A 24,376-nucleotide genomic window follows, 5' to 3' on the forward strand; every position below is an offset into this window, starting at 1 on the left:
CCAAAAACCCATCTATCTCATCATATATACTCCTCCAGGAAGGCATCGCTGATAACCCAGCTTATATGATAATTGACTCTTCTTTGTCTAATTCTCTCTGATAGCAGGGTCCACAGGGTAACTCATTGTCGGTTCACGTGAACGGCTCTTATCCCACGCTGCTCCATGAAATCTTTGTGCTAAGTGGCAAGCGGTCTAAGGAAGGCATGATCCCCAACCTCAAGAAGCTACAGTCTACTGGATATGACTTTCACCGCTGCCTAGTGATATCAAATACACTTATGTTCTTTAAGACTCTGTAAAACCACACAGAGGAGGCAGAGATTTAAACAAACAAACCAACCTTCCCTAAGAAGCTTATTATCCAATGGCTGATAGAAATACAATTCAACTTTTCTAATGCGCAAAGCTAGGCTAAAACTCGAGTCTCATTATTATGTAAGAAGAGTCATCTACCCCACAGGTTAAGGACCCTGAGGAAAAGTGCCATAAAAAGCCATCTTTGGTGCAAACACTGTAGCATTCAAAATAGAGACAACATCTTCACAATTCAAAGTAGAACAACACTTTGGCAACTGCGAGTATGGCAATGAATAAACAGAAAGTGAGGTGACGACAGGAAACAAAGAGAGGTTTTCACGGTTCTAGCATACCTGGAGCAAAAAACATCAAGATAAAACTTCAGCACTAGGCTTGACACAGGCCTCAGTTTTTTCCTTCCAATTCCCTAACATCCCATCCTTTTCAGGCCTAGAACACTCACCCAAAGTTGATAATGTTTGGTCAACACACATCTCTTTAAAGCAAACAGTCTTGCCCCCAGACCTTGTTGCCAACAGAGCCATGTTTTGGACCATGGGACGCCACTGCACAGCACTGTGACCCACAAAAGCAAGGCTGGACAGCCCATCTACAAACAGCCTGGTGAATCTAACCTTTGGTCCGTGACAGAAAGGTGAGCTAGGCAATAAACCTCCTTCCCTTATAAATATGAACTAAGCAACATGTGACAAAACTGCCATGAGGATGAACTGTGGTCATGATGAAACAAGAGGATCGTGTTCACGGCTAATAATCAGAGCACGTAAGAGGATACGATGCAATTATGGGAGAGAGGAGATTAATGGGAATGCAAATAATAGAAGAGGATCAGAGAGTGAAGAAAGGAAAGGAAGAAGAAAAAGGGGAATAAAAAGGAGAGAGATATGGTCCCATCCTTGAGCCTTCTGGTGTCAGATCTCATCCACATGGATCCTTAAGATAAACTCCTTGGTGTGGAAATACCCCAAGCGACCTCTGCTGCACAGTGAGCCTTCCTGAAGCAGCCGGCACAAGACCCACTCGCTCACAGGGATGACAGCAAGAAGTCAGGTCTACTTGTGACACCATCAGGGAGTCACTTTTCCTTTCTGAAACCCAACTTTCACTTCTATAAAATGAAGGGTATGAACCTGCCAGGTCCACTTTTATTTTTTTTTTAAGCTCGAACACTGCATGAGTCTATGATGACATTTCACAGCTTGCCTGCCACCATCTTTGCTGCCCACTCGCAACCAGACCCAAACCCACCAGAGTTAGGCCCACTCAGAGTTTAAGCCAACTCAGATGTAAGGAAGGACAGGGCTATGGTTAAAGTGGTCCGTACTTGAGTACACACAAGCAGCCCCTTTGTTCACGGCTCTATTCAGAAGCAAAACATACACACACGCAAATAAGCGCGCACACACACACACACACACACAATATGGAATTATTTCTACTGGATTCTGATCTTTATGAAATAAATATTGATAATGTACTCTTAAAGTAGTCCCTTAAAATTAAAAAGTCAATTTGTATGAGAATAGCTATATAATAACATAGAAAATATATACAGTATCTATCCATCGATAAAATAAGAGCCATAAAAATAACCATAATAAGATTAATTATTTGACAGTAAAAGAGACATTTGGCACACCTTTATTAAGCAGCAGAACCCCAGGGGGAAAATAAAATCATACACGGAACCCCATTACTTAAAACAGATAAAAACAGAGCTGCTCTGGTTCAAGTACAAACAGGGAAGGGTACAGTTCCACCCACTGGGTTTTTCCCATTGCCTCCAATAACGTCTGCTGAAGCAGTTCTATAAAAGATACTTGGAAAATCACTGCTGCTGATTTTCTGGGCGAGCTATAGAGGAAGAAACAGGATCCTTAGGGGAGCCACCTTGCCAGTCAGTCCACACACATAGTTTGGCAACACTACACCAAGCTGCCTTTTCTGCACTGTGTGTGCCTGTGTGTATGTGTGTGTGTGTGTGTAAAAAGGAGATATAGCCAACTGAAATAGCTATAAAGATACCATCATATAGTGTCATGGAAACTTTCCCAGGAATGCTTTGCTAATACAATTAACACAAAATAATACAAGTATGAGAAGTTTTAAAAGGTAGAGGAAAAAAGAGTTTGGTTTGCCCTTAAGGAAATAATATCTGAGTGGGGAAGGGAAAGAACAATTATCATTCGAACCTACAAAACAAATAGACTGACGAAATATTTTTGGTACCTGCTGTAGCATGCAGTAGAAAATAGCCCATGCCAGGTATTTTTGCAATTGATTTTGTTTTAAAACCTCATGGAAGACAGCTTTCTGATTTTGCATTTTGATAACACAGGACCAATGGGTTGGGGCATGATAAATTCCAGAAACCACTTCCTCACACTCCCCAACAATGCGACAGAAATACCAGAAGCAAATATTCAAATACTTAGAAATGTGATGGTAACATTATATATTGGTTCATCATCCTCATACCTTTCATCCTTGAATCCTTTCAGGACTCCTCAAAACGTTACCAAAATTGAAAACGAAGGAAAGTGTTCAGTTCCCATGTCAAGCACTCCATGTCAAGTAGCCAAAGCTATAAAGCCAAGGGGCTTGTCATCGAAGCAGATAAGGGGTAAGAAATTCCTTTAAACTTTTGTGTTTCTGAATCTGTGTGCTAAGCACCATCAACCAGGACTTACAGATAAGAGATGTTTGGCAACGTGTGAATAGATTATAGACGATTGGCATAGAAAAGGTAACTCAGGCTCAGAAATATTAGAACTGGAAGGGGAATTGAAGCAGTTATTCCAGCATTTTCACTTAAATATAATAAAATGCCCCCAAAGAAGTGATTTAGATGTCAGCGATAATAATTCAGTGAAAGGACTGAAATCAGTCTAAAAACTGAACACCTTATACTGTGAAACATCTTCTCCAAAGCAAATATCTCATATGTTATTTCAACTGTTCTTCTTAAGAATCCATGAAATAAGCAGAAAGCTCCTCTCATCCCATCTTCCAGATGTGGAAACTTTATGGAAGAGAGGAGCACAGGCACTGTCTGAGGATTTCCAGCCTCACTTGTGGGACAAGATCAACAAAATTAAGCAAGGACTCCATCCTCCAACCGCTGGAGAATGCAATATGGACACACAGGTGCAAACCAGTGCTACAGAAATTCCTAGAAGAGAGACACCAGAATGGATGGAGACACTTAGATTCATTGAAGTGGCATTGAAGACAGGAAGATCCTTAGCTAACATCTATTACAATATCATAATCGCACCAAAAAGGAGACAAAGGCCCAGAGAGCATAAGTGATTTACTACTGGTCAAACAACCAAGTGATAAGGATGGCACAGGGAGACCTGAATCAATGCTTCCTTGTCCCAGTCTTCCCACTCAAAACTCACTGTCAAGTAAATGAAGACAGGATTGTAATTTTCTCCTAAGAAACTAGTAAGTACGCTAATGTCAGAAGATGACTGAATATTTAGAAATGTTGACCCAGAAACGTGACACATTATCCACCCAGTGCAACCACAGAAATCCCTTTAGTGAATACTGAGGCGCATGTGTAGGCAAGGAGAGTAGAGAAACAACAAACGAGGCATTTTGTCTTGGTTCTGCCTTAATTCAGTAGGGTGACCCTGGGCAAATCATTTTCCCTTTCTAGGCCTGTGTTTTCTCAACAGCAAAATGATGGGTTCAGACCTGATCTTTATGTTTTCCTTTAGTTTAAAAGTTCTGTTACTCTAACACATTCATATAAATACAACCTACCTAACATTATGAGGAGTTTAAAGTTTTTCATTGTTGTTGTTGTTTTTTTCCCTTATAGCCACTTACTGGAACCAAATTACTCTGTTTCTACTTAGTGTAAGTGTACTTTGATAGTCGACAATACAGAAGATATAGCGCAGATACTAACAAGATACAATTTGAAACACTCATTTCAAAAATAGGGTTACTGATAACAACTTCAGAGAGGAAGCTGCATTCAGTTGTGTTGTTTTCAGAGCCACTAGCTGACTAATGGAAATGGAAAAAGAAAAGTGAGAGTGACAACATCCTAGCAAGCAGGCAGGAGGGGAAAAGGCAAAACACACGTCATGTCTTATCTCAGAGGCTAAGAATGGAAAAAATATGGGGGAAATTACCTAAAATGGCAGGACTCATATTTTCTAACAATCGATGATGCATCAGTTCCCTAATAATCATTCTAGATCTGTTCATCATTTTCTCTTGGTCAAACTCTCTGTTCCAAGACAGTTCTGGGAAATAGCCTATGAACCTGCAGCATTGCTGGCCAGCTACCCAGTCCACTGTCCACAGCCTGGGACACAGTCACCGCTGAGAACATGGAGAAAGAAAATCATAGCTCCCTCTCTCTACGCTGCCATTATCAACAGAGAAATGCCTAAGTGTAGAAAAGCACTTTCATAAATATTATCTCATTCAATTCTCCCAGCAATCATAGAGACTGGTAGCTATTATTCCTATTTTACAAAAGAGAATACCGAGGATCAGAGAATAAAAGCCTTTTCCAAGTAACTCAGGTAGAAAACAGAAGAATTAAAATTAGGGACTCAAACATTTTGCTCCAGAGCTCTAATTCTTGTACTTTCCATGACACTAGGCTGGAAATGTTAAAGGCGAAAGGTCTTCCCTTCAAACATGAAACGGAGAGTATAAGGGCCTATTAGGTTACCATGAATTAGGTCACGGCTGCAGCTACTGTTAAAAGCCAAGCTCCGTCCCTCCCTCTCGCCTTCTATCTCCCCATTTAGCACAGTTTTCATTCACTTTTCCATAAATATGTATCAGATATTCACTACATATTGATATGAAGGACAGGAATTACTTTAAAGAAAAAAAAAAAGGAGAAAGGAAAATCATTGATTCTCTGTCCTCCAGGGGCTTACAATTCCATTAGCGGGGTTAGTTCGTCCACATATAACCGTACTATAGGGCTGAACACAGGCACGTAAGTATTAAAGTATATGAAACACAAGATGCTAGAGCAAAAAAAAAATAGAAAATCAGAGAGGGCTGCACGGATGCAGTGAGAAGTGAGACGATCTTAGAGGGAGAAAAATGTTTAAGACATATGCCACAGGAACATAAAGATACAGACGGAAAACACTGCAATGTGCACTAGCACTTGGCAAATACAAGCGTCCTTTTAGGTAAAAATAGAGGAGGATCAGACTCAGAGGATCAGCTGTGGCCAGATTATGCAGGTGTGCAAACCCTAGGCACAGAAGAAGCTTGGCTGGTATCCAGGGAACAGATATCCGAAGGATAAACATGGTCCTCATGACGAAAGGAGAGAGTGGGCAGGGGTCATTGTAAGCTGGGACTTAGTGTTGATGTGGAAACAAACACATCGTATGAATCACATATATTCTGGGCCGTGCACAGACAATTTACATTAATGACACTCCCAGGAGGAATTCCTATTTTTACGAAAAGGTTGCCATTGATAAAAAGTGAGTATGGGACCATAGCAGAAAGTTGAATTCACCTTAATCAGGAATGAATGTGAGTCCGCAAGAAAACAAACATTTCTGCCTTTGACCTCGGGAATACAAATGAACAAGTGCTATGAAAAGTCTGTTATTACCCCCAACAGAAACTAAAGAAGCCAAAGGAGGCAAGGGATGATGCTGTCTCAAGACTCAGCGTTCTCAGCTCCACTGAAAAAAGCCTTCCTCTACTCCACAACTCTGCTCATGCCTCTTATCAGGCTTTCCTGAGAAATGTTTCCTTTTCGTAGAATATTCAGAGTTAAGCCATAATCAAATGGCTACTATTTACTTAGTGATGGTTCAATACCTAGTCTATATTAAAGAACCAGGACAAATAACAAGGAAATAATGAAAAACTGAATTTGTCATTTCTTACCATTCCCACCCTCCTCTCACCTATTGCATCGTGAACTTTCTTCTTTATGTCACATTCCACTTAAACCAGTTCTAGATGCTCTGTCCCCAACTGTTGTCCAAAGTGGAATCCAGGCCCCCACTTGAATTTCACTCAAAAGGGTTTAAAGTAGTGAGATATCTCACCAAGTCATCTCCCCTCTTGGTTTTAGTCCCCACCAATGAAATAGAAAAATAATAATACAACTCCCACAGGGATACTTTGAAAACCAGGTGGGCTAAGGTCTTGGGAACCACATGTCCTGTAGAATGCTAAGGGTACAGCAGGTTATTCTGTCAGTGTTGGCTCACAGGGTGTTTGGAAATGAAAGGACTGGAGGATTACACTAAGCGAATGGTAGGAGACCCTACAGATATTAAATCACAAGTCCTGGTCTCAGGATGAGGCTAGATTTTGGTGGTGAAAGAAAGACCCTACAAGAAGGAAAAGGCTGAGGTTTTGAAGGGACACTGAGCCGCCTCTGAGGACAGAAGCACCTCAGATGCCCATTAAAAGAGAAAATCCTTAGGCCCCCTCCCAGATTTACCAAATCTGAACTTTTAGGAGCAGGGCCTAGTGATCTGAATTTAACAAGCCCTTTGCAACCCCTCCCCTAATTCTTTCCCACACTCAATTTGAAATCTGCTGGCCTAGAATTTGGTTATTGGGCGCTAATGCAAGTGCTAACAATAACTGGAACAATTTAATTAAAATCCCACAACTCTGAACACATTTAAGGAGAACTCTTTACTAATGTATTCTAACCCAATTCCCGGGGACAGGGAAAAGACTGTTCTCTCCCTCGACAGCTCTGTGTTCTCACCCACAGTGCCTACAGAGCAAACACAATCCGCTTCACTTGTCCTCATCTGTAGAAATGGCAGCAGCGTTTGCCGCCTTGAAGGGGTGCTGCGAGTTTCCATTTACTGGCGTTTATAAAGTCTTCTGAGTGTTCTGATAGATCAACTATAAATTGGCATTACTCAGAGCACCCTGTTGGAGCTTAATACATATTCAATTGAAAAGCAATGACAACAATACAGCAATATCCACAAATCAGCATTCATTATAGCCATGTATGATTCTCACCCTATCGTCACAATTTTACCTAAGCAGAGCTGTTTCTGTCTGGAGACTGTAGAGTCCCTCTCATTAACGAGGAGTAATCTTTGCTCAGTGGTATCTACATTTCCTCCAGTAAAGTTCACATCTCACTTGCCTCAGAGTTCTGATTTTTCAGAGGAATTTCCTATTTGGCAAACACTAGGATAGAAAGCAAATATCTCTTTCCTGAAGAAAGTCAGGATCCTGCAAAGCATCTTGGACTCCTCCAGTTCCCATCTCCCCTCTTTCCAAGTGGCTCTGGACTCTTAGCTCCCCTTCGCCATGGTCATGGCCACCACCCCATTTCAGGCTCTGGTCTGCCTCACTAGACTCGCAGTTGACTCCAAACCATCCTACCATTGCCACTTCTGACCAGTCAAGGCCTGCTATATTATAGAAAGCCGTCTAAATGGAGACCAGGTAATTTTATTCTCTTTCATAAAGTTCTTTATTGTTCCCAAATGATAACTAGTATAGCCTCCAATTGGGAAAATCCCCAAACTGTCACCTAAACAGCTAAAGAGAAGTAATTCACTTATTTGAATTAAGGGAGCGGCTGTAAGGCACTCGGAGAAAGAAAGAGAGCAGAGAGAGACACTCAGGCAGAAGGAACAGCTTGAGCAAAGGGCTGTAACACTAGGTGTCTCTTTATCTATGTAGTTCAGAGTTCAGCTTTCTCCAGGGGCAACATCTGGTAGCCGGCCAAGACTCCACTGATGGAGGTGTCTCCCTCCCCTCCCCCTGCCTTCTCTGCCCTGTCTCTCAGGAACCAGAGCACATCTTGCCATCCTCGGTTTTGCTGACTCCAGTCTCCTCCTCTGCATGAGCCTTTACATGCATAGTTGAGGTTGAGGAATCTGTGCCTAGTGGGTTTGAGGTTTCATCAAGAGAAAAAGAAGGAACTTACGTGATTTCACTGAGTAACTATTTTCACTACAAAAAATTCCCATATTTATTTTTTTCCCTTTTTGAAATGGCACTAAGGAAATACATGCCAGACTGCCATGAACAGGGTTGTACTTTCCAAACAGTAGCAAGGACTAAAAATAGAAAAGCTTGATTTGCTCAAGATGTATATAACATAACTTCCTCTCCCGCTTCCTTTCCCCACCATGCTGAGCCAGTGCACAGAAGTGTACATGTTGGACCCTTTGAGTGTTTACAACAGCGTCAAAAGCATCAAAAGGGTGATAAGCCTATGTATAGTACATACTCCATAGAGGTTTCCAGAGAATTCTTATTGCCAAGACAAAGAATGAATCAATCAATCCACAAATATCTACCAAATATCCCTCAATGAGATAAACACTATGGTGATACAGGAATGTGAGCTGTGATCCAACCTTCAGACAGTTTCTAAAAGGGGAGTAACAAGAGAATAATAGATAGCATTCAAATCTGTGAGTCCAGAACTTCCAGTTGGGATGGGGGCCGGGGTCACCTGTCCTACTGTGTCACCCAGGGCAGTTGACTCAAGAAATCTGGGCACCCATTTCCTCATCACAGGAAAGGTGAACTGGATTATGATCCTTTCGAAGCTGAGGCTCTATGATTTGTGATGTCAAGTGATTTCTACAGGTCTCCCCCATGTCGTATTTTGATTCTGGCTTTATGATATAGAGTTTGGAGGCACATCGTATAATTACATCAGTCCACAAACAGGCATGTATTCAGTGGCAGGAAAATGAAACATAATTAACTGATCCATCCATTAACTGATTCATTGTAGCCTTTACTATGAACCAGATACTACTGGATACTCTACACTCTTTACCTTAACTAATCCTCAGAATAACTTTCTAAGTGATCATTCCCATTTTGCATGTGAAGATAACTGGTAACACAACTTCCTGGCACTTCCAGAGCTTCCTGGCACTAAACCCTAGGTTCATGTCCCTTCACCACACCACCCAGTCGATAGAGTCAGGATGCAAAGAAGGGAGAGATGGGGATGACACAACTGGCGGTGTCAGAGGGTACGAATTAGGCTTTTAAAAAGTGGGGAGGCTTCCTGGTCAGTTGAGAGCTGAGGATACGTCAGGCACCAAGAAAGACACAAGGAGAATTAATTAACTCACATGGGAAGCTGACAGTGACGCCGTCAGCCTCGCAAGAGCAAAAATGAAAAGAGCACAGTGGGGGATGAGGTGTACTTTAAAGGATGAGGTAGGTCTTGGAGTACTCTGAAAATCAACTAAGAGAGGAAATTTAGTGTGGCAGTCAAAAGAAGCCACAGAAGGGAAATAACATTTTTCGAAGACTAATTGGTTAGGGAAATGCAGCTGGAAGGGAAAAAATAACACAAAGCAATGGGTCTATTGTGATATGGAGAAGGAATGAACTAGGACATCAAAAATGAAGAGACGAGAGCAAACCTGAGAGTCATTTTGAACCAAAAAAAAAAAAAAAAATCAGATGTTGGTGATAGATATATTTAAAAAGCAAGACACATCAACAGTGACCACAGAGTTTAGAATTTGGGAGCCAAGAAAATATGGTGGTACCTCTAACAGAATGGAAGTTTTGGGGGAAGACGTGAGTAGAATTTGTACACCTATTGAACGTGAAGGGGTTCCCTGTGGAAAGATTTTCTATGGATAAATGGCACAATAGTTGTCAAAGAAAGACACAGAGCCAAGAGTCGTAACCAGTCCAAGTCATTAAATAAACAGGGATGGAAGTTGACTCTGTGAGAGTTGTGACTCTACTGAGAGAAGACAGAAGGTCAAAAGGGAGAACACTGAGTGGGCACCTAAAAAATTAGGGACAGAAAAAAAGAAAAAGGGAGTTCTAAGAAAGAAAAGGAATAGTTGCAGATCTAGCAAAGGAACCAAGGAGGTTCTTTTTTTTTTTCTTTTAATATTTATTTATTTATTTGCACTGGGTCTTAGTTGCAGCAGGTGGGCTCCTTAGTTGTGGTTCATGGGCTCCTTAGTTGCAACACACATGTGGGATCTAGTGTCCTGACCAGGTATCGAACCTGGGCCCCCTGCATTGGGAGCATGGAGTCTTAACCACTGTGCCACCAGGGAAGTCCCCCAAGGAGGTTCTATTTAATGAAAATTGAAGGAGGAAGCAAGGAGGTTCAAGTCATCAAGAGTGTTCCTTGCCTGACAGAAGTAGAAGAATGTCTCAGAAAAATAAGTCATTAGCGAATCAGGGATTGGCGGGGGGAGGGAGGGGAGGTGGTAGCAGATGCATACAAGAGCCATTTCAATAGAGTTGAAATGACTTAAGTTCATGGTAGGACTGTAACTTAAAATCGGAGAGAAACATGGTGGAGGGGAGGGGAGAGAGCCTCATTTGCTGAATCTGTAACTGTGGAAATAGTTTTCTGTAGTAGCTGCCATGCCCCAAAACTGGTTTCTGTCCCCACTGGGTCAGAAGAGAAATACTAAAGTGACACTGTATGGCTTTCAATGAGCTAAAAGGAAATGGAAACAATCCAATAGGCACATTTCAAGTTACAAAATGCCTTGATGTAAAATGATAATAAAAATGATGACGTTCCCTGAATGTGCACAGTGAAATATTCTTCTGGTTGCTATACTTTTTATTTAATTGTTTGATCATCTCTCAATGGAATACCTGAGTCTCAGCCAGCCAGGTCCTCTGTGCAGTTCTGAGACAGGTTTTCTGAAGTCAGGACCCTGACTCTCAAGTGCACATATCGGCGCAGTAAACTATGGCGTGAATCTTTAAATCTGTGTTCAGGGGACAGTTTGCCATGCTCTTTTCAATACACATCATACATCAAATATACCACTGAAGGCCATTCAGTTAATCATTGCTCTAAATATATAATTTCTAATAGAAAGAATGAAAGCTCAATGATGCTAAAATAATGTTATGAAAAATACATATTTTAAGGTAAATCCTTTAATTACTGATCCAGAAAGTGCTATCAAATGGGTTATTTTCATCTGACTGTCCAAAAAAAAAAAAACCAGAAGATGAGAGAAATAGAATTATCATACTAGTTCTATGACCGAAAAATTGAGAGATTTGGCTTAGAGATGATCCTCCCCAAATCACATATCACATGGGTGTGTCATCTACAGGTCAAAACAGAAGGTGGTTTTAGGATAGGCACAGACTCCTTTAAGCACTGAAGGGAATGACACAAACTATGGGGAAAGGAGGGAGTGTCTGGGCTGTCTCTCCCTCTCCCTCTCCCTCTCCCTCTCCCTCTCCCTCTCCCTCTCCCTCTCTCTCTCTTTCTCTCTCTGCTTGTTTACACCAGGTACCACCAATTTTACTTTTTTCTACAGTAATAAAAACTGACATCTTTACTGGTTTATTGACAAAATAAATATAAAAACAAACAAAAAATTTGGAAAAAATTCCATTTTAAAGGCCTACAAGCAGCTTTCCTGTATTTTAATGTCAAAGTACAATCTTCCAATCTGTAAAGATGCAGACAATTTTTAAAAGGCTAAAGACAATATTGCAATAGAGGATTTTACAACCAAACTCATAAAAGCGTGGGCTACCAATTAATGAAATTACTTGGAGAGGAACATGACAATTGGTGTTTTGTGTCCTTCATTGAAAAACAGTATAAAGGAAGAGTAACAATAAAGCGGTGCTGCCAAAAGAGAAAGAAAGGGACTGGCATGACTCAGAAAAAGGTAGGGTCTCATTCCTGCCCCAAGACACCTAATACTATGGAAACCTGGACTATTACCTAACTCTCTGAGCCTCAGTCCCTTCACTAGCACAAGGTGGAGAGTTATCCCTACCCTCCCTCTTCATAAGTTATTTAAAGGCTCAAGTGAGATAAAGTATATGAAAGTCTTTCATTAAAAACAAAACAACAAAACAACGTCAATTTTGGAATTTACGAAATTTACAGGGTAGGAGTCTTGGACAGGTCAAACTCACAAAAGTTAATGATAAAATAATGATAATAATAGCTTAACCCCTCAAGGATTCATATAAGTACTGCATGCAATAATATATTTGCAGTTTTAAATACCTGACTTTTGAATGGATCAACCCAAATTAGCTATGCACAGAAAATCTCCCTAAAACATTAGAGTTGCAAAAGTAAGAGTTAATGCCCTCGGTTTTTGGTTTTGGCATCCTCTATGTCCACTTTTACCACTTCTTTCGTATCAAGTTGTTTTGTTCTCATCTTGAGTGGATTACGTAAATTACAAAGGAACTAAAGGATCTGTGAGCCCAATAGGGCTTCCTTACCAAATCCACGGATAAGAAGTACATGGTACAATCGGTGAGGGGATTGTCAGGGAATATGCCGGAGGCTGGGATGGAAGATGTGCTTATTTCCACTAAAGAATTACAAAGAAAGCTATCTTGGTGGCCCCTGGCCACTAGCCATAAACACATATTGTTGATGACTTTGGCTGCTTTTTGAGAATTTAAAATGATGTGCCTTCTCTCATTTGAAGGGACTTGATACTAAGCCAAGAGGCTTAAAAGTCCCCCAAATGCATTTTGTTTTTGTTTTTATCCATTCAAAAATAAATCACTGCTTCCATGAAACTTGCTGTGAAATCTAAGCAAGCTGCCTCAAATCTTTGAGGCTTAATTTTTTTTGTATTTGTTAAATTAAATGTGTGCTATTCTTACTTGTGAAGATCAAATTCAATAATATACAGTATTTTGCAGTTTGTAAACAACTATGAAGTTATAAAAAGCTAATATTTTATTATTGGTAATAACACCTTGGGGCGTTGAATTTTAGAGTCATAAGAGAGCTAAGATTATTTAATTCAATCATTTTGACGAAAGAGCTTGTGGGAGTATTTCTTTGGTAAAAAGCCTTAAAATCCTCAAGTGAACCTTGAGGGGGTGTGGTACATCATTAGTGAACCTTGGGGAGGTGCGGTACAAAGCAAAGGACAGCAATAACTATGCCAGAATTCAGCACAGAGAACAGTTAACCCAGAACTGTGTAACCATAATAGCATCAATGGTGAACATTTACTAAGCTCTAGGCTATGGCAGGCTCATATGATATTCTCTACGTAACCTCACAACAACACAAAGAGATAGGTACAACAATTATTCCCATTCTACAGATAAGCAAACAGGGGCATGAAAAGGTTAAATAACACGATCACAGTCACATAGCTAGTGAGTGGGGAGCCACGTGTGACCCCAGGTAGTCTGGATCAGCACTTACAGTGTTCGCCATCATACTATGTTGTCCCTGAAGTTTTACTTGGCCTAGATGACGCAATCAGGGAGGGCTTTTCTGTGGTGGCGCCCTCAAGGGCAGCAGCGTGAGCTTGAGATAAATAGCAAAAGATAGCAATATCTAAGCTGATGTCAAACTGCCTCGACAAAAAAGGTGAGGGGGTGGGGAAGCCTCCTGGAAAAGAAAGTTTGGGGTACATACTGAAAACCAGTCAAAACAGCAGTGAAATCACTTAATGAGTTCATTCTTTCTAATAAAAGGTACTTTGCCAGAATCCCTGACACTCCTGGTGACATAGTCATCGAAAGGCATGAATGGGGAAAAAGTGAGGAAGGAAACTGAGAACTCAAGCAGACAGCACCCCGCAGAAGGGCTGGCCACAGCCTACTGCTGCCCTCACTGGGCATATATGTGCAGCATGTAAAACAGGGGCTTTGCTACCTGCCAATGGATCTTCACAACTAATAAATAGCCTTGATGCTTGTTGCTCTGTTCTTGGCATATGTATCTAAGGGAAACCCGTTCCCTAGCCTCCCACACAGTGACGACTGGATACACACACCCTGTGGCTGACTATTTAAAGGACTATATGTTGAGGTAGGTTCCCTCTATGCCCACTTTCTGGAGAGTTTTTCTCATAAATGGGTGTTGAATTTTGTCGAAAGCTTTCTCTGCATCTATTGAGATGATCATATGGTTTTTATTCTTCAATTTGTTAACGTGTATCACGTTGATTGATTTGTGTATATTGAAGAATCCTTGCATCTCTGGGATAAATCCCACTTGATCATGGTGTATGATCCTTTTAATGTGCTGCTGGACTCTGCTAGTATTTTGCTGAGGATTTTTGTGTCTATGTTCATCAGTGATAATTGGTCTGTAATTTTCTGTTTTTGTGATATCTTTGTCTGGTTTTGGTATCAGGGTGATGGTGGCCTCATTGAACGAGTTTGGGAGTGTTCCTCCCTCTGCAATTTTTTGGAAGAGTTTGAGAAGGACAAGTGTTAGTTAGCTCTTCTCTAAATGTTTGATAGAATTCGCCTGTGAAGCCGTCTGATCCTGGACTTTTGTATGTTGGAAGATTTTTAATTACAGTTTCAATTTCATTACTTGTGATTGGTCTGTTTAGTCACTTCATTGTACAGCAGAAACTAACAGAACATTGTAAAGCAATTATACTCCAATTAAAAAGAAAAAAGTGGCAAGTAAAGGACTGTATGTTTCTGATTTAGATAAAAGATAAAGTTTGGAGTACAAGCGAGCTAGGTCTACCAGAACAGCAGATTCAGAGCGGCCCCCAAGCACATTTTCTCCCTAAATTCAGGCGTATATAGCATTTATAATTTGAGAGTACATCATCACCACAAAATTAAAAATAAAGAAAGGAAGCAAGCAAGAGGGATTCTTCCATATGGTAGAACTATTGAAAAAGAATACCAATATGAAGAATGGGAGAAAAAGTCCAAAACCGTAAAATAGGAGTTCCATAAGGAAGAAAACGGCAAATGAAAAATTAAAACTCATTTTCCCAACATCACAAGAAAATCCCCCTTAGCTAAATAAAAACTTGACTCCTCAGATCAAACAGATTCACTGAATGCTGAGTAGAAATACTGGGGTGAGGGTGAGGGTGAGGGAAGCTGTATCTAGAAACAGTGTAGTAAAATTGCTGAATCCCACAAACAAAGCTTACAGATCAAACAAGAAAAAGTTACTAAATTGGAAAAAGAATCAGACTGGCATCAGATTTCTCATCTGCAACACTAAAGACTGAATGATACAAAGTAATAACATAGAAATCTTTGTTGAATATTGAGGTAAAGAACATTTGACCCTAGAATTCTACTGCAGCCAAACTTTTACTTAACGATGAAACCAAAAAAAAAAGTCATTTTCAGATATGCAAGGACTTAGAAAATATATCATCCATGTAGCCTTTCCCAAATAAACAAATAAGTAAGTAAATAAATAAATAAATATTTAACAAAGTACTGTAGGAGGAAGAAATTTAAAAAAAAAAAAGGACATAAAAGAACCAATATGATGAATTCAAGAAAAAGAAATAGCAAACAAGAAACAATGCAATAAACAAAAGCTATAGTTTATTAATAATGTGATGGTACAATTTAATGGAGAAATATTTCTTTAAAAAGAGGTGTTATAAAGTTTAAAATATTGCAACACATTCTCCAAACTGTGTTAATAACACTTTAGATGAGGCAGGAAAAGGAGTGCTCAAACTTCATATGGTGTATATATTAGGACTGGGGCACATATGCCTATCATAATTTTTCCTTGATAGAGAAACATGTTTGAAAATATTTACTCCATATTGTTTGATTTATTTACATTACTAAGAAAAAACATGCATTACTTTTTAGATGTACAAAAAATAAATAAATGTATTTCAGCTTTGAAGGAATCACTAAGGTTCTTGATGGGAAAGATAAAATGGGATAAAAACTTCCACTGACTCAGAAAGAACCGACTTAAGTTTCACTTAATTTGGGCACAGGAAATTTTCTGAAATATGCAAATATTGTAAATTACTCCCAATAAAGAAACTCAGGAGCTAAAGCAAATCTAACCTCATTGGTTAGTTCAACACACAACAGAACTGACCGCAACCTATTTCCCCATAAGGTTTTCTTGTCCAGCAATCAGCCAAACTTTCACTGCAGAATACATGCATGTGTCCTAGATTATTTCAAAAGAGTAGCAGCAGTGGTAATTGAGTTGATATGGGTGAATGAGCCTGTGTGTGCACACATACTCCACTATCGATCCCTGGGAAAGGGTTTACCTTTTAAAATAGATTCTTAAAAAACAAGGAAGAGAAACTATGACATTCAAGAGAAAGGGTCAGATTACTAAATGAAACATTGGAATAGTCCCTATCGGCTGTGGCCTGCTACTTTCAAAGAAGTTTTTATAAGTCTAGACACCAAAAATATCTCATTTCTCACCTGAATACCCAATCAGAGGATGATTCAGAGCGAAAGGCAAACAGGAAAACTCCGACATTCGCTTCTAGAAAGTCACACCGCCCGGAGGCTGTGACATGCCTAAGAACCCACCAGCCCTGCTAAACATACACTCCTCTACATGTGTGGACCGTAAAAGGAGGAGATAATCATGAAGCAAGCTGCTGCTGCTACTGTTTTTGCCAGGGTCACAAATAACCCTACAAATCAACTAGGGCCCCTCGCGAACACAAGACCCAAAGGAACAAGGCAAAGGGCCAGGAAGAAATAAGCATCACGGTCACTCCCCTGGTATGTTTTCATGGATCAAGATATTCTTATATCCTCACTACACAGGAAGGGTAAGCACTTCAGAGTGGATTAAAGTTTTTGCTGAGCATTTTGGTTTTGCTCTGACAATATCGCATCTCTACTCTTAATTTTTGTAGACTGGATCTCCTTTTTCACCCAGCCTCTTCCTTCCTCACCACACTACCAGGTAGCAGAAGGGATGACTTCTATGGTAGGGTATGTCCAAACCATATAAATAAAGCAAGGCCTGCTGCCTATTTCTGTGAGCTCATGAATGAATGTGCCCATGGCGGGGGCCTGAGTTCTCTACGTCTACAAGTAAAATTCTGTCATTCCATACCTGTGATCATGGTAGCACTAGACTAAGGGTCACAGGACACAGATTTCAGTTCCAGTTCTACTGAAACATCAATAGATTTTTAAGCTATTATTGATAAATGAAATACATAAAGTGAGTAAGCAGATAAATGACTACAATCCACCATTCACCCTACACATCTATGAGCTTTGAAATTGTTTTCACAAGAGTAGAAATGACTTGGCCCACAAACTTTTGGACCCTGACTTTAAGACAAGGCAATAAAGGATTTCGGAAGTTTCTCCAGAAACAGACTTATAGACATAGAGTACAGACCTGTGGTTGCCAAGGAAGGTTGGGGGAAAGGGGAGGGAGGGAGGGATTGGGAGTCTGGGATTAGCAGATGCAAACTAATATATATAGAATGGATAAACAACAAGGTCCTACCTTATAGCACACGGAACTTTATTCAATATCCTGTGATACACCATAATGGAAAATAATATGAAAAAGAACATATATATAACTGAATCACTTCACTGTATAGCAGAAATTAACACAGCACTGTAAATCAACTATACTCCAAATCAACTATACTCCAATAAAATTTTTAAAAATTAAAACAAAAAAGAAATCTCTCTTCTTCCTTCTCTTTTCAACAAACTCTGGGCATTTCCCCAAGTTCAGTGAATAGCTCACATGACACTGTTTTCATGCTCTCCTCAGAAAAGTGACCTCTTTCAGGAGTTTTATGGATCACCCCCTTGAGACAGACACCACCTCTCTCTCTCCTGGCCTGACAGTTCCTTTGAATGCACATCATTTTCTAAGTGGGTAGGAAGAAAATCAGTATGAGGAAATCATAAAGGGACAAATTTCAGTTCAATAAGAGAAAGACATTTGTAATACCTGGAGTAACCAGCAATGGATGAGACGGTCTGTTTTCTGAGGTGGAGGGGCTGGAGGTACCCTAGCAAAGGCAGCCATCTGCCTGAAGGGATGGAAGAGCTGATGGGAAGTGGAAAGGTAAAAGCCCAGGGTCACAGACACGTAAAAGCAAGCCACGGTCTGGGCCACAAAGAGAGAGGCAGAGTGAGGAGGTGTCAGCTGGTGGTCATGAAGAAAAAGTCAAGCAAACATGTCATAAAAAGGGGAAGTTAAGTATCGGGCACCTGAACTCAAAGCCATCAGGTATCAGCAGGTAAATCCCTGAGGAGCTCAAGGAAGTCTACCAGACAACTCAGAGCTATTTGCATAGGGCTTCCCACAAGGGCAACACATTTTGTCTGATGGTGTGTTAAAAGCACCACTTGGCACCCAACAACAGACCTGGGGATGTTAACCTTATATTTCAATAGTAACAAATACCTGCAATGATTTCAGAATATTCTTCAGAATATTCTGTATTCTTATACTTGTTGCTTTATTGCCTAAAATTCCATTCCCCCATTTGAAAATTAAGATCCTAATTAGCCATCAAAGTTCAGTTCAATTGAAATTGTTTCCAAGAATCCTTCTTGCATGTCTCTAGACAGAGTTAATTTATTTCCCCCACCCTCTACCTCAACAAAGGACTAAGATTGTGCTTCTGATCAAAGCATGATGACTAAGGAATAATTTACTACGAAACACCTTAATTTAGAAGTTGGGTATATATGCATCTTCCAAGCTTGAATCGGAGGTGGTATCTGATCTATTCCTTGGCCTTCAACATTGCCTCAGCTGTCGTAGTCACCCATAAACATTTTGTTAAATTGAAAAAAAATTAGGAGAGTCAAACGACAGAAAAGGCACTTGAGTTATGATCTCTAATTCCCTTGCAAACCTGAAATCCTATGACATATTCTGACCCTTTAAAACTTCTCTAAACAATGCTATATGCCTGCCCACTGGCTGGCTGAAATAGAAAGTAATTACCAACTGTGGCATGAGATCAAACAAAGCTAACAGTTCCAACGTTGAGACTCAGGGCACTAGACCCATGATGACAAGTTCTAAGGCTATAAACCCCAGTGTATGTGTCTGACTTAGAGAAGTTATTCAACTTATCGTGAGTGAATGAATAACGAATGAATGAAGTGATTGCTAAATGGTCACCCCAAACCTTACAGCCACTAGGCTCGAACTGATACTGACAGAAAAGAAAATCTCTCATTGATTTTCCAAGATTCATCTTTTCCCACAAAAATGAGAATTCTCAAAACAAGAATTCTTGACATTAAATATTTGCCTTTTGCAAAGGAAAAAGAAAAACGTTTACAGCATACATCAGAAATTCAGAGACAAGCAAAACTCCCAACAACACCTGCTCCTTCCAAACAAAAGCATGTTACCCCCTCATCGGAACCTCAGAGTCTTGAGAGGCCTGAAGCAAAATCACGTGCACAGTGAGAGGAAGGACAGATAAAGAGTCAAGATTTCTCAAGAGTTCTGTCAGAAACGATAGGATCCACATCTTCTTGGGTCTCAGTTTCCTCACTTGTGAAGAGAGGGAATTAATTCATTCAGCAAGTATTTGAAAAGCTGTAACTAGATGCCTGGCACCAGGTTTAGACTCAATGATCTCTTAGGTCCCTTTCAGCTCTGAAAAACTTATAATTCTTAGAATCACACTTAATAGAGGTTCTTTTGGCTCTGACCTGAAGATCTGGCTGGAAACATAAACAGATTTCTACATAAAAACACACATTTACCAGCTATAATTTGGACTTGGCAACAGGAGTTTTCACCATTGGCTGGGAGAAAAACGTGCAGAATTTTCTCCTGTGATTACGTTACTCTGAGTTCCATCGTAGCTCAAATCTAAAGTTGGGGCAAATATGGCCAGAGTGGGACCAAGCCTCTATCACATCACATCACCACCACACAAGGAAAGGACATGCCCATTTTCTTCTTCTTCTTCTTTTTTTTAAATTTATTTATTTTATTTATTTATTTTTGGCTGCGTTGGGTCTTTGTTGTTGCACGTGGGCTTTCTCTAGTTGTGGCGAGCGGGGGCTACTCTTCCTTGTGGTGCGCAGGCTTCTCACTGCGGTGGCTTCTCTTGTTGCGGAGCACGGGCTCTAGGCACGTGGGCTCAGTAGTTGTGGCTCGCGGGATCTAGAGCACAGGCTCGGTAGTTGTGGCTCACGGGCTTAGTTGCTCCGCGGCATGTGGGATCTTCCCGGACCAGGGCTCGAACCCGTGTCTCCTGCATTGGCAGGCAGATTCTTAACCACTGTGCCACCAGGGAAGTCCCTGCCCATTTTCTTTTGAACTTGCCAACAATCTTCCACATATTCAATAACAACACACCTCTCCTACCAGATCTGCCCTTTTCCATTTGGCAAAATCTGTTTTATTTTTTTATCCTTCTTCCTTCTGTTTTATAGAACATAAGCCAACATGGCAACAGGCTTTTTGTTTATTTCCTTCCTTTTCAAAAACAAAGCATAGTTTGGATATAGTTAACAGGACAAGATCTATACAGAAAAAGACTTTTTGTAATTTTATGAAAGCCCCAGGTTTGATTTTTCTTAATGAAACCCTTGGCAAGCCTTATTATTATTCTTGTCGCTGTTACTTTTATATGGCGACATTTATAACATCAAAATATCTGTAAGGTGATTATAGTTTAGTACATTCAAATCCATCTGTATTTCATTTTATTATTAGAGGTAGATACAGTTATCTTATCTTTAATTACAAGAAAAGTGGGCCTTAGGGTGACCTGGTCGAGATCATGTGACAAGAATAAGCTGCTCGACTAGTATCAAACACAACTCTTCTTGTCACAAGGTCAAGCAAACTTTTCAGAACTCAAGATTTTAAATGCTTACAAAATAGTTACATAACTATTCAAGAAAGAAGATAGACTAAACAAAGTGTTAATTGCATAAATTAAACAACATGCAAAGAACAGCCCTTACTAACATGTAAGTTTCATAAGGGCAGAACCCTGTTTGTCTTTTTTGCTATAGAATACCTAGTGCTATAAAGGTGCCCACACAGAGCACAGAAATATTTGTTGAGTGAATTAATCATTTCTACCTTTGTCTCCTCTAACCTGAAATTTAAGAGAAAAAAAGACACAATGACCTGAACTATTTAAGCAGTTACTTTCTATGGCTTTTCCTCTTTAAAATTTATTATGGGAAATCTTAAACATATACAAAGGTAGAACAAATAATGAATTAAACCTCCATGCACCCAACAATTATCAACTCATAGCTAATATTTTCTCACTCAGTAGCTCCCTACTCTTAGGATTCTTCTTTATTGGAGTCTAGTTGATTTACACTGTTGTGTTAGTTTCAGGTGTACAGCAAAGTGAATCAGTTATACGTACATATATATATATATATATATATATACACACATATATACATATATATATACATACCCACTCTTTTTTAGATTCTTTTGACTTTAAAGCAAATACCAGGCACTATTCACTTCATTCAACAATCTTGCCGACATTTCTCTAAAAAATAAGGATTTTTTTCTTTGACATATCTATAGTAACATCATCACCCCTAAAAATATGACAATAATTGTATGACAATATTATTTAGTTTTCCTTCCTGACATAACTGGCATTTAACTGCCTAAACAGTGGCAGCTGGTCACCAGTGGCTCTACATGAACACAGGCTGAGAACTTTTACTGTTGCTTCTGAATCTAGCCCTGAGTCACTTTGCTCTCAACACTCCCTGGAGCACAAATACTTCTAAATAGTCAACACATACCATACTGTGCACGCCTGACCTCACTCAGAAGAGAAAACCTAAGAAATTTTGCTGTTGCTTTTGCTAGAAAGATGTTGCTGACCAATCAGTACCCACAGTGACCAACCAGAACCTTAAAATATCATCCTTACTCATTTAGAATGCAACGTCTGTGGAAAGAGAAAAAAGGCAATAAAAAAGCCTGCTTGTGTGTCTCCAGGATAACAAGAAAATGTGGACTTCTCAAATGGCATTCCTAAAGAATGACTTTCAGTTTCAAAATAAAATTAGTAGGTAAAAGGATTTCCAGGGCTTCAGAGGGCAAGCCAGCAGAACTCTGGGAAGCTTGAGCTGGGCAGTTGGCATTAAAATGCCTTAGTGCTTTGTGAGGTGTAAAGCTCTCTCTGTAGGCTCTGGATAAATGTTTATCCACCACAGAAACAATCTCAGAATTCATGATTCCTAGCGTGGCTTATAAACATGACTTCAACCCCAGATCTTACCTGTGCCCTGAAAGCACTGTCATCAAGGGGAGGTGGAGGAGGGAAGTTCCCAGAGCCCGATGGAGACGCACTGGAATCATCTAGAGGTGGAGGCGGGGGTGGAAGAAAATCACCTGCGGAAAGGAAACACACACATGAAATTAACACGGATGCAATACTATAGCACTCTTACAAACACAGACAGTCCCCAACTTAATGATGGTTCCACCTATGTGCAAAAGCAACAGGCATTCAACAAAAAACGCACTTTGAATTTTGATCTATTCCTGGGGTAACCATATGGGGTGCAATGCTCTTGTGATGCTGGGCTTCGGCAGGCAGTCTCAGCTCCCAGTCAGCCAGGAGATCGCCAGGATGAACAACCCATACACTTACAACCATTCTGTGCCCTCACAACCATTCTGTTTTTCACTTTCAGTACAGTGTCCAATAAATGACATAATATAGTCAAGTTTTTATTATAAAATAGGCTTGTGTTACATGATTTTGCCCAACTGTAGGCTAAATGTAAGTGTTCTGGGCATGTTTAAGGTAGGCAAGGCTAAGCTATGATGTTTGGTAGATTAGGTGTATTAAATGCATTTTCCACTTAATATTTTCAAGTTACAGTGGGCTTTTCACGATGTAACCCCATCCTAAGTCAAGGAGATTTGCATTAGCTGGCATTTTACTGCGTTGTAATTGGCTTTGACACATAATTTTTTGTCCTGCATAGCAATTATTCCCTAAGTTCTCCTCAGTTAATTAGCATCCTTAACTTTCAGGAGAATGAGGACCCGACAGGATACTTAGAAGTGACATAAAGCTGGTGTAGAAGCGTGCCAAGTACATTTAGCCAGAACAGGGAAGGTGCTTGGAGCGGTGGATTACTGAGGTGTATTAGACTTGTTGCTTGCCCTCAATGAATTTTCAGTCAAGTAGAGATGGAAAAAAATGTATAAACAGGTAAGGTAACACAAGGTGCAATTTATTAAGCTCTACAAACTCTTTTGGAAGTTAAGATAAAGGAAAGCTTACATTCATTTGGAGTAACAAGGAAGCTTTACTGGAGAATTTAAATTGCCCCTGAACATTATGATGTAGATAGTAAGTTCATGCTAGACAGAAATAAAGGAAAACAGAGGCATAATGGTAAAAAAAAAAAAAAAAAAAAAATCAGGGTCTAGAGAATAAAAAGCAAGTTACAATATAGCATAAACACAAGAATGTAAAATAACACTAGAAGGTTATAAAAATTAAAGCAGTATAAAAATAAGCTTTTAAGTGTGTTCCACATCTAGCATAGAGTTTGAATTTTATTGTGCACGCAGTGAGGACCCATTAAGGATTTCTGAGAAGGAAACACTTCTAAGAATATGATTTACTAAAGACTAATCTAAAAGTGTGTGCAGGACAAGATTAGGAGAAACTGGAATAAGAAACATCCAATTTGGAAATCTATACACTATCCAGGCTTTAGGATACTAGGAAACCTAATATCGCTATGGGTTCTTGGTATGGAATCTTTTAAAATATTCTTTGCAAGAAATTCTATTAAGAAAAGGAAACCTTCATTTTCTGAAAAAAATTTCTCTATGTGCCCTTTTCCTTTTAGCAATAATGTTTTAGACGTGTTGGGGAACTGTCCTCCTCTATGGATAAATAGCTTTTCCTTGCATTTCAGCTGTTCAACACTTAGTGGTATAGTCTCTACCACCCCATGAGTCACTGTTGGATAGTACCAAAACATCACAACTTTGGTCTTCAGAAAAGAAAGAGTCTAAATCTCACAGTGGAAGGATGGTGACTTGGACTGGTTGTTCTGATACACCTTTGAGATTGTTCAATTGAGCTCCATTTGCCTTATAAATAACAGTCTTACACAGAGAACAGATTTGTGGTTGCCAAGAGGGAGGGGGAGGTGGGGTAGGGATGGATTGGGAGTTGAGGATTAGCAGATGCAAACTATTATAAATAGAATGGATAAACAGCAAGGTCCTACTGTATATAGCACAGGGAACTATATTCAATATCCTATGATAAACCACAGTGGAAAAGAATATGAAAAAGAATGCACATATATGTATAACTGAATTACTGAGCTATAC

The 24,376-nt window shown here is 39.8% G+C and overlaps 1 protein-coding gene across 8 annotated transcripts in view; it reads right to left on the bottom strand.

Moving 5' to 3' along the window:
* The window catches only part of LPP (LIM domain containing preferred translocation partner in lipoma), a 682,060-nt gene that overhangs the window by 354,184 nt on the left and 303,500 nt on the right, over positions 1-24,376 (bottom strand). For all 8 annotated transcript variants that reach the window (XM_029215421.1, XM_029215422.1, XM_029215424.1 and 5 more), the window contains one exon: positions 22,290-22,402. In XM_029215421.1, coding sequence (XP_029071254.1) covers positions 22,290-22,402 — 113 coding nt within the window. The remainder of the gene's footprint in view (positions 1-22,289; positions 22,403-24,376) is intronic.

The sequence above is a fragment of the Monodon monoceros genome, unplaced genomic scaffold (assembly GCF_005190385.1).
Source record: "Monodon monoceros isolate NGI ecotype Baffin Bay Population unplaced genomic scaffold, NGI_Narwhal_1 Super_Scaffold_11, whole genome shotgun sequence".
In the NCBI taxonomy this organism is placed as follows: domain Eukaryota; kingdom Metazoa; phylum Chordata; class Mammalia; order Artiodactyla; family Monodontidae; genus Monodon; species Monodon monoceros.